Genomic DNA, 11801 nt, shown 5'->3' with positions numbered 1-11801 from the left:
TAGAGTAGCAACGAAAATAATTTTATGGTTGGGGGTCACCACAACATGAGGAACTGTATTAAGGGGTCCCGGCATTAGGAAGGTTGAGAACCGCTGGTTTAGAAGATGGGGAAGTACAGATATTTCTTGGTCTGAGTCTCTTAACAGTAGAGATGTAGGAGGGAGAACAGATCACGAAGAGGCTGGCTGTTGACTGCAGAGCAGTGCCACTCGCTTTGGTGGTGGTATTCGCTGGACGTGCGGTAGTGGAGGTAATTGTGGGTGGGGTTACTTGGAGTTGATACAGCAGCTGTTTGATTTGAATAAATCTGCGTGGGTAGGAGCAGCGCCAGAAGTAGCAGCCCCAGTCCGAGCCTGGCTACCATCGCTCTGCCCGTGTCCGCTCCGGTGCTGTGCAGCGCATCTCACTGGATGCGGGTAGAGTGGAGAGCTGCTGGCTCCCGGCTGGTGCAGGCAAAGTCAAAACTTACCTCTTGAGGAAACAGTTTTTTGAACTGATAAACCTACCAAAGTGGTAATCATGGACATAAGAGATGCCCAAATTCGTTTAAGGAAACCCAACCCATATATATCAATGGTAAAGGCACTTGTGAAAGGTTATTTGCAATCTATATTCAATACAGGTTAGTCAACTAGTTAATAGCTATATTGTAGTCTCAAGGTAACATATTTATTTGTACAAAAAGATGCTTCGTGAAGTGTTTTCTTAATGATTGTTTCTTATAGGTGCAAGATTTTGTAGTGTTTTGGCTTTTTTTTTTCCAACTTTCATTTTTGTTCTTTGTACTTTTATGTATTATTTGAATCCATTCTAATAACAGTGTTCAATTTCTCAAAAATTGTAGAATAATGTTTTTAAGAGGAAAAAGTGAAGGTAAATGTGCCATAGGATGCTTTTAACACTAGCTAATTTGGAGGAGTTGAAAATAAACAATTGATCTCGTCTTTGCACTTTTGTACTTTTAAAACCTCCAAAGCTTAAAAATAGCATTGCTTTATTTGGCGAAAAAAAAAATCTCTCCTTACTGAAACATAATACTTGGTGTTTTAGAAGCTAAAAAGTATTATCCCTGTGAAGGGATGTTCAATAAAATATTCTTTGAAGAACTGGTGTTCTCAACTCTGGCTACACATTCCACATTCCACAGATGATTCTGCAGTGTAGCCAGAGTGGGGAACACAGATAAAGATGAAGTCTCACGTTAGAGATAAAAACTGAAGAATGGAATTGATTATCTTGTTGACCTGGCCTCATTCATCTGATAACACTTGCACTGGAAAAAAAAAATCAGTGAAGGTTTTGCTGGGAGCAAAATAACTTACAAAACTCTGTGACTCGCAGAACATTTTTCCTGATTCTGAGTTCTTCTGACCAGGGCCAGATGGAGCTGCATGAGCTTGGTGGCATCAATTCCTGGACCGAGGGTTCTCTGCTTGTGGCCCCTTGTTCCCCAGTGAGCTTGCCAAGGCTGCTTCACTTGGCAGCATCAGGGGAGGGCAAACCCTAGTCAATAAATGGTTTTTAGGTCTCTGCTTGTGTCACATTTGCTAATGTCCCATTGGCCAAAGCAAGTCACATGGCCAAAGCCCCATTCATGGTGAGAAATATTCTCCACCCCTTGATGGAAAAGCTGCAGTCATATTGAATGAAAGCATGCATATAGCGATGGGATGAATTCATTAGCATTTTTTGCAGTCTATCACAACAAATCAAAATGTATTCTTTTTTAATGAAAACATTTGATAAAGCAAAAATGTTTACTGGGATCTTTAAAAAATATTTTTCTAGTTTATTTTAGGAATGCACATTTAACTTTCATTTTTAAAGAAATTTAACAGTAGTTAAGTAATTTTTAAAATAGCTACCTACCCACAATGGTCATAAAAGTAACATTTAAAAAATGACAAAATATAGAAATTGACAGACAAATAAAAATCATCAGTAAACTCAATACTCAGAGATAATATTTTAGTATATTGCTTTCAGTCTTTGTTTTCATATAAAAGCATATATTTTACATGCTTTTACTGTTTACATAATTGACTCTCCTCATGTAACGGTATGTCATGGTTTTTCTATGTCACGAAGAATTCTTCACTCCAATTTATAATAGCTCTGTAGCACGCCATCATTTGAATGCACTATAATTTATTTAGCATAACCTCAAATTATGGGCATTTACGAGGACTTACCAGTAATAATAGTTAATTGTTTTATGAATAAAATTGTTAATTAACAATGACATACTTTTACAGCAACTTACTATGTACCCAGCACCATTCAGAGGGTTTTGAGTATATTGTGCACTCCACAACAACTCCATGGGGCACTGTTGTTACCCTCATTTACAGACAGGGAAACTGAGAAGCAGAGATGAGGTCACCTGTCAGTGGTCCCACCTGTCAGTCAGTGGTCTCACTGCTAGTAATTGCAGGAGTCAGGCAGTTTAGTATCCAAGTCTCTCCTCTTAACTGCTGTATTACACTGCCTCTCACATCATAATTTACAAATAACTTCTTAGGACAAATTCCAATACCCTGAACTGTTGAGTCAAAGGATACATACATATTTAAGGGTTCTGATACAAAGTGTCATATTGCTCTTCCAAAATTGCACCTATTTATACTCTCACTGGCAGGCCTAGGACTAACATTTCCTTATACCCTTCATTTTCTAAACCTTTGCCAGCTTGATGGGTATAAAAAGAGGAGAGGCGCCGGGATTCTATGGGCAATCTCTGTACCTTCTGCTCAATTTTGCTGTAAACCTATAACAGCTCTAAACAAAAAATAATAAAGTGTATTTAAAAAAATTGTTTTTAGGGGCCGGCCGAGTGGCTCAGTTGGTTAAGAGCTCGCTCAAGAGTTTGAGCTCTGAGCCACAGCGGTTCGAGTCCAGCCCAAGCTGAGCAGCTGCTGAGCTGCCAACAGGTAGCAGGATGGCTCAGCTAAAAAAATAAATAAATAAATAAAATTGTTTTTAAAGGGGAGAGACTATCTTAGCATTTAAATTTTGGTAACTTTAGTTCCTAACCAGATTGAGCTTGTTTTCTTTTTCTAAATTGAGTTCTAGACATATAATGTTATATTAGTTTCAGGTGTACAACATAATGATTTGTATATACTGTGAAAGGATCACCACAATAAGTCTAGTTAACATCCATCACCACATATGGTTACAAATTTCTTTTTCTTGTGATGGGAACTTTTAAGATTTACTCTTTTAGCAACTTTCAAATATTATTATTTGATACAGTATTACTAACTATAATCACCATGCTATACATTACATTCCCAGGATTTATTTTGAACTTATGTTCTTATAGCAGACATTTGCATAAACCAACATATGGGGAACTAGGTCAAAATGGAAGGCCAATTCAGGAATTCCCAAAAAGTTGACAGAACACCTGGGTGTCTGTGGACAGTGATGAAAGATGAGGCCTGAAAACCCAGTGTTGCAAAGTATACGTCAGTTGGGTTAGGCAGACAGTAGGAGTGAGTGAAGCACGGTGGGAACCAAGGTGGCAGAAGAGAGCACCTGGCTGCCTAGAGCCCCACTGAATTGCTGTCAAGGGACCCTGGCAATCCACACGTTCATGGGAAACCATTTTCTTCAGTGACTCCCTTCTATGGAGGTCAAACCAAATAGGCCTACCAATCAGATGTGCTTTAGGAGCTGTTTGTAGTCTGGGGACAAGGTTGCAAAACATCCTTATGGGTGTGGTCAGCATTTTGTTATCTTCCTGGCTGGAATGTGATCTATACCAGCAAACTGACGGACCCAGCCAGGGTTACAGTTCTGAGGAGATGGCTGGGGCTTGAGTAGTGACCATCTGAGGCAAAAGAAAAAAACGCCAATCTAGAGTCAAGCTTTTGAGGGGGGAGATAAATGTTAAGCAGGGTCCTGGGGGAGCAGAAGCAGCGATGTAAAATGAGAACTGCGGTGAGGGGTTGGAATTCTAGTAAGGTGGAATGAACACCAGCAGGAAATGTCTGGGATGATACGAGTCTGAATTGCTTTCATGTGTCAGAGCAGATCAGTCGCCGGCTTCTAGATGGCCGCTCACTGCGGCTGCTGGCCGCTCACGCTGGCTGCCAGCTACACACGGTAGCCCATGGCAACTCACTGCAGCCAGTTGCCTGTGACTCACAGCAGCCCAGCTCCAGGTTGAGCTGTTGTTCAGTATCTTAGCTGTAGAGATAAGCTGTAGAGATCACTGGCCCTCATATGTGGGATCCGAACCGGGGCCCTTTGGCATCCCAAGCCAGCTCTTAACCAACGCGCCACTCGGCCGGCCCAGGAAAGATTCTTAAGTAGAGGTGTCTGGGCTGCTAGTAAAAATATCAATAAATATAAACACTTCTGCATACACTAGGCTGAAAATTCCAAGGACATCTCATTCACGGCTTTAACCCCAGCATCTCCTCTAGAACATGGGGGAAACCATTTGGACAAGTGAGTAAATTATTTTGAAACAAAATCAGCCAGTTATTTAGCATGTCCACACTTCTGAGCAATTCACTTAAATTTCCTAGGATCTAGTTTACACAGCTTGGCAATGAGGGGAACATATTAAAATATTAAAACACATTAAAATGTCTAAACTCCCTCTGAGCCTAAAACCCATTCTTTCTTTCCTCATTCCATCTTTTCCTTGTACAACCAAGGAAGAGTCAATTTGTTGGCAGTTATCAGAGGGGCATGAAGAGCTGTCATTTTAAGGATGTTATGCCACTCACCATCTCAGGGACTGCAGAACTCCAAAAAACATCCACAGGAAACAAAACACAGTCTCTTTTAGTATGTTTCATGTGTTAAAAATCCTAAGTGACCATTGGTAGGTGAAAACAACAATGTATCTTTTGATTTCTAAAAGTGACCCCAGTTAACAATGAGACAAAGAGGCTGTAAGTTATTTAACACTGCATTTCCTGGTCATAAGGTAATTTTCCATTTTTTTAATTGTCAAAGCTAATCAACAATGAACAATGTGAATTATTCTTAGAATATTCACAAGCACAATTACTAAATCAGTGAAGCAAGTATGACTTTGATGTATGTAAATAAACTTTAAAAAACATACAAGTGACAAAATGACATTAAAGAAAGTTTTATAAACTTAAAACATTTTTCATTCCATATACAAATATTTGTACATGGTTTTACTAACAATGTACAATTTCATGTTCTCAATGAGGTATGATTTTGCTCCCCAGGGGACATTTAGCAAAATCTGGAAACATTTTTGGTGGTCACAACTGGGAGGGTAGGGTGTGGGCAGGGGAATGGAGGGTTGGGAGGGTGGGACTGCTACTGACATCTAGTGGGCCAGTGATCCTGCTAAACATCCTACACGACACAGAGCAAACCCCACAGCAAAGAATTATCCAACCCAATGTCAACAGTGTCGAGGCTGAGAAACGTGCTTTAGATTAAAGTAAAAGAGCACTGTCTTCTACAGCTATTTTACATCCCCAGGATTTTAATAGAAGGATTGTTTTCAGCCATTTACTGAGTGGTTATGTATGCCAAGCTCTTGTGCTAAGCATACATTATCTTATTTAACACTAACAAAATCCTGTGAGGTTTTGAAGACTAGTACATGATGTCTCAGAGATTACATAACTGTTCGAGGTCACACAGCCAGTAATAGCACAGACAGAGATTTGAAATGCCGACTATCTGACTTCAAAGCCGGTGCGTTTAGTGAGTCCTTATAAATAATGTTATAATGAACATCTTCATATACAGATTTTCACACGTTAAAATTGATTTCCTTAGCTTATTTTGAAACTATTGGTTTGAAGGGCCAAAGGGAATTGGCAATTATGGTGGCTTTTCCTACATGTTTCCAAATTGATTTCCAGAGTTGTACCAATTTACAGCACCACTGTGAATTGTGAGAAAACCCCTTTCAATACACCGACATCAGCACTGACTTTTGACATTTAAAAACAAAGTTCCTTATTTATAAGTTTAAAAGCATATATCTGAGCTTAAATAATAAGCAATTGCCAGAATTTGTTACCAGATACAGGTCTCCCCAAATGAGGGCCCCACTGTGTAAGAAAAATAAGAAGACAATCAAGTCAATATAAATAAAGCTTGCACTTCAAAGAATCATATTCGTTTATTCAACACATTCAGTTATTTGAGTACTAAAGGCTGAGCCCCAAATAAAACATTCCTGGTTACTCTGTATACTTTAACTCAAACCTTTTATTTAAATAAGCCTATGAAGACCAAATGAGAGAATTGGATTTTATAGTTAAAAAATGTTTTCTCTGATAATATGGTGTCTTCTTCTTGCCCCATCCTAGAAAGAATGAAAAGCAGTCCCTTCCTTGGATACCTGTGAATTGAGGGTAGACTTGTACCCATATACTCTACAACTACCCTCCTAGCATCCTGACAATCTATAATAACCATAACAGCAACAACAATAATACAATCATCTAGTCCAGTATTTTTATAATAGTAGTTGTATTACATTAGTGGATCCAGAAATCGTTTCGGTTTTGACTAGAATTTTTAACATGAGACTAGACCAGAAAGTAGCATAAAATAAGCAAGTGTATTGTATGTAATAAGCCTAAGAGTTATTTTGGGAAACTTTTGTTTGCGTGTGTGTGTGTGTGTGTGTGTGTGTGTGTGTGTGTGTGTGATGGTGTAGAATTGTTTTTCTGTGCATTGCAGTCTAAAAGGTTGAAAACCCACTGACCTAATCCACCTCCTTTGTAAGAAAGGTGAGTCTGAGAGATGTTAAATAACGTACTAGGATACACAGCTGGTTAATGACAAAGCTGGATGAGAACTAAGTGCCCCAATTCCTTGGCCAGTGTCTGTTCCATCAGAGGGTTTGCTGGAAGTCAATCTCTGGGAGAAACACAGGAAACAGAGTTGGGCTTAGTAGATGCTTTTATGGAGTAGGAGCAACTGGACGTTGGCCCAAATGAAGGGATCAGTAGCTTTGGGGTCTCCATGTATTGTAACCCAAGCTAATTAACTTATTGAACACTGGGCGCACTATGCATTTAGGCTAGTCAATCTTTTGCTTGTCGTTATCTCTTCAAAATAGTAACCAAGTTATGCCTACACAGTGTTCTAATTGAGCTGTCACCAGAAGTCGACCGTTTATCTCCTCCCTAAGCTGGTTGTACCAGGGAGGACAAATGTGCAGAATAAAGTGACTGATAGCCGTTTAGGCTGTTGCCATCGGGCATACTGATACAGGTTGGCCCTAGCTAAAAAGATAGAAGAAATACATTTTGATACTGAGAAGTAGAACATTATTATTCCTTAAATATGGTGGCCTATTGGGAACCCAAGGCAGCAACCAGGCCAGTCTGATCCACATAGGAGCTAAGTGTCCTCACCACCAGCACCAAAGACTAAGTCGATGGGAAGCCCACGTGTGCCACACTCATTCATTCCATTACCACTGATCCAGTATCTCCTATGGGCTGTGATGCTAAGGGCCCCGTGAGGACTGGCCCTCTGGTCAACAAGTCCTTCCCTACAACAGATGAGCTGATTGTCTTTAAGGAGGTGATTTGAGAGGTCTACTAAAATGCAAATATATTCCCCCAGTTGGGGCAAGTTTGTTACATTAACCGAAGGCTATAAAGGCATTTGCAGATTTTTTTTTTCCTTAAAGATTTTTATTGGCGAATTGGGGGATGGGAACAGCGCTGGGGAATTGGGGGAAGAGGAACAGACAAGTTGCTGTTGTTTTGTTCTTCAGTCTAGTTGTGGAGGATGTTGCTTCACTGGCCCAAGTTGGCACCATCATTGCGCTCTTCCCTGGCGAGGCAGATCAGTCACCGGCTTCTGGACGGCCACTCACGGTCGGCTGCTGGCCGCTCACGCTGGCTGCTGGTTACACACGGTAGCCCATGGGAACCCACTGCAGCAGGGGCTGTAGGCTACGCCGTTGCCGGCAACTCACGCATCTTAGCTGTAGAGGGCAATGTCACTGGCCCTCATATGAGGGATCCGAACCGGGGCCCTCTGGTGTCCCAAGCCAGCTCTTAACCAACGCGCCACTCGGCAGCCCTACAGATTTCTTAATAAGAGCAGAATTTGAGGGAGAATAGGAGAGTAAGTGAGTCTAACTCGGAAAGTTGATGAAGGCTGAAGGGAGGACTTAAAGGAGAGGAGAAAAAGAAGCTGTGTCTTGTCATAGTGTTGATGATAGCCCAGAGCTTCTCAGACTTGATCGGGTCTAGGCATCCTCTGGGGAGCTTGTGAAGATGCTGACTTGGTGCAGGAGGTCTGGGAGGGGCCTGAGATTCTGCATTTCTAACAAGCTCTTGGGTGATGCTCACAGTCCAAGAAACACACTGGAAAAGCAAGGCTTTCTGTCCATTTCTGCCAGATATTTCTGTGCCTCAGAATTCTTTTCAAAAAGAGACATAGTAGAAATCAACTTTGTGTTTGCCCTTCTCCCTGCTTCTGCTTTTTAAAATGCCATTTTTTATGCAGAAGCATGAATAATAGTTGGACAGATGTATTTGAGATTTGTCATCAAACAGAAATTATATATGGTGAGGTTTGAAATTTTATTAGCAGGAAGTTAATAGATGCCATGTGTTTATTTTAAAGACAACAGTAATTATAAATGTCACGATCTTATCTCTAGAATAATGGGATGTGATTCTGAGTAACAGTCAGTTTGTGATGATCAATGTTAATGAGAATGAAAGAGGAAGAAAAATCTCTTGTCCTTTTAAACATGTAATCATTTAAAGGTGGATAAGGAACTTGTCACCATGGCAATATTTTATTCACAGTTTTTCTGCTGTAGTTATTTAATCAAAATATTAATCTAGTCTTGCTGACATGAGTAAATATATCAGATTTTCTCTGCTTTCCAGGCTGCCCTCTCCCCACCCCCCAAGTTAACCAGGCAACTTTTATTCTAAATTCTTTTAAAATGTGTGCTGAAAACAAAATAAAGAAGCTTCTTTTTGGATCAACAAGCACTAAAATAAAATTTAAAGCATTACATGCAAATTAAAGCAATAGGGAGAAATATGGCTTAATAATAGTGTTTTTCTTGAATATCCAACATTTTAAGGGAAGTTTTCAAGTTTAGCAGCAAGAAAAGAAGAATCTTGCCTGATACAGAGTCCTTAGGGGTAAGTAAAGACTCATGCTATTTACAGGAAAGCTGTGCAAGATTTAATTTTAGTTGGGAAACCTTGGTACAATTCTTGATTTAGATCATTGTATTATTATCATGTGACATCAGGGCAAAAGTACAGAGGTTTTTCGTCTAAAAACGCACAAGGTTTTATTAATGTTTTTAAAGAAGAAAAAATTTTATGTGCCTAATTCAATTAAATTTCTTTAAAAGCATTAGTCTTGTCCAATCTTTTTTCTTATTAAAAAAATATCCATCGTCTTGGGTAATCTTTCACTGTTAAAGACCCTTGTGATTACATTGGGCCCACTTGGATAATTCAGGACACCCTCCCTATTTCCCTATTTCACTGTCAGCTGATTAGCAACTTTAACTCCCCTTTTCCATGTAAAGCATAGCATATTCTCCGGTTCCAGGGATTAAGATACAAACTTCTTTGAATGTATGTTGAGAGGGAGAGGGGCCATTAGTCTGTCTACCACAGTATTTGGAAATGTTGGAAGACTTTTTTGATTATCACAATTGGAGGAAATGTATCACTGGCATATAGTGGTTGGGGGCCCAGGGTGCTGCTAAACATGATACAATGCACAGGACAGGACCTGAAATAAGGAATTAATAATGTTGGGCCGGCCAAGTGGCTCAGTTGGTTGAGTTGGCTTAAGAGCACGAGCTCTGAGCAACAGGGCCGTCAGTTCGATTCCCACATGGGCCAGTGACGCTGTGCCCAAGCTGAACTGTCGCTGAGCTGCCAACAGGTGGCAGGATGGCCCAGCTGATGTAACAACAAGAGTTCCTGTTTTATGGTGGGCTATGCTCACCCGCAACTAAGACTGAACTGTACACTTTGAGCTGAGCTGCCGCCCGATGGCTCAGTGGATAGCGCATGTACTTTTTAACAACAAGGCTGCTGAACTCGGCACCTTGAGCTGAACTGCCGCCCGGATGGCTCAGTGGATAGAGTGTACGCTCTTAACAACAAGGCTGCTGGTTCAACTCCCGCATGGGATGGTGGCTATGCCCACCCGCAACTGAGATTGAACACAGCACCTTGAGCTTAGAGGCCACAAGCTGCCACCAGTCAATGGCGACTGGCACCCTCCACAACGAAGACTGAAGAACAACAACTTGGCTGGTCCCCTTCCCCAATTCCCCAACACCGTCCCCCTCCCCCAATTCACCAATAAAATCTTAAAAAAAAAAAAAGGAATTAATAATGTCAAGCTAGAGACACCTTGGCTTAGCAAGATAACAACTTAAAATTCCCCTCTGCCCCTAATTCTTTACATTTCAAAGGTGAATTAGATAATATACTAATTAGGTAATGGGTCAGCAACAGCATTTGGTAAAGAACAGCTGAAAGAAATAGAGAAGATGAGTGGATCAGTTTATACCAGTCTTCTAGGAAAAATTCAAAGCTCAAAACCTACTGCTTGGAGTAAGACAATTCATCATCTTCGCTCGGTGATCAGGAAGCACGTCTAGTTTCTTTCTGTCCCCAGTTCCTAGCATAGTGCTTGTCAATACCAAATGCTCAAGAAGTACTTTAACAGATAAAAAGTAGAGTGTGTTAAAGGGTTTGTTTATGAGTTTCATATGTAGTGAATAAGATGTTCCCCTTCTGTATACCTAATATTGCAACTTCATATAAGAGCAATCCTGGGATCTCACATATGAGCACTAAGAACCCGGAGTAGCCTGTTTCCTGACCTTGTACTTTAAGATAGATGTCATTTGGAAACTTCTAAAAAAATGTAGTGTTAAGATTGAAAGTAAATTTAATTAAAGGCCATTGAGAGACCAGAAGTCCCCAGCTTTCTCTTCTGCATTATGATTTTACACTATGGTATGTTTTAGCTCTACTTTTCAGGCTTGGTCACACACTATGAAAAAAAAAATCAACAAATTATTTTTACTGGTGGCACGGCGAGGCTCATAACCACCAACTATTTAAACCATAAGCTCTGGGGTCTTGCACCAATGATGACAAACCTGATGTGAAAGATAATATACTGAATGGAAATAAGCATGAGTTGGAGGGCTAATTGATGAAATCGATACCCTTTTCTCTTGGTTCTCATTTCTGCTTTTCTTCTTTATCAACATTGCAGGTGTCCCTGGCGCCATGCCAAATGCATCATGGACTGGGAACCTCAGAGCTATAAAGTGGATTGACATGGAAGATAAACACGGAGGCTGCCATGGTGAGGCACTCATTTTGCATTTTGAGGCCACGCTGCTTGTTAGTGTCGGCGTAAAGGTAGTTGTGGAATAACAGGGTTTTCATGGAGAGAACTGCTGGTATATTTAGACTGATCTGTGAGTTATTCTATAAGGTAGCTGGAGACTTTAAGACACAGGCCTTGAAAAGTAAATTTAAGCATCACATAGACCTTCTCCAGCTCATAGTTACCTAGGGAGATGTTGAGGTAGGTTCAGATTATAATGGTACTTTCTTCTTGCTAGTTTCTGCTTTCTTATTCTTCCTTTCTGTTCTTTTTGCGAGTGGAGCGGGTAGAAGGGGAAAGTGGTCAGGGTGTTGTCATGTCCTTACCACGGAGCGAGCTGGACACCCACCCTTCATGTCAGTCTCTACTCCCTCCACGGACTGGCTTCCGGTTTGGAGTGTTTGCTGCGCTTCTGGCGTGGTGG

The 11801-nt window shown here is 40.7% G+C and overlaps 1 protein-coding gene across 5 annotated transcripts in view; it reads left to right on the top strand.

Annotated features, from left to right (window-relative positions):
- Nucleotides 1-11801, top strand: part of GCNT2 (glucosaminyl (N-acetyl) transferase 2 (I blood group)) — a 98405-nt gene that overhangs the window by 79136 nt on the left and 7468 nt on the right. For all 5 annotated transcript variants that reach the window (XM_019633917.1, XM_019633916.1, XM_019633915.1 and 2 more), the window contains one exon: nt 11261-11353. In XM_019633917.1, the coding sequence (XP_019489462.1) occupies nt 11261-11353 (93 nt within the window). The remainder of the gene's footprint in view (nt 1-11260; nt 11354-11801) is intronic.

Source organism: Hipposideros armiger, unplaced genomic scaffold, assembly GCF_001890085.2.
Source record: "Hipposideros armiger isolate ML-2016 unplaced genomic scaffold, ASM189008v1 scaffold_1438, whole genome shotgun sequence".
Taxonomy (NCBI): domain Eukaryota; kingdom Metazoa; phylum Chordata; class Mammalia; order Chiroptera; family Hipposideridae; genus Hipposideros; species Hipposideros armiger.
The sequence above is the reverse complement of the archived record's forward strand: the minus strand, read 5'-3'. Positions and strand labels throughout refer to the sequence as shown.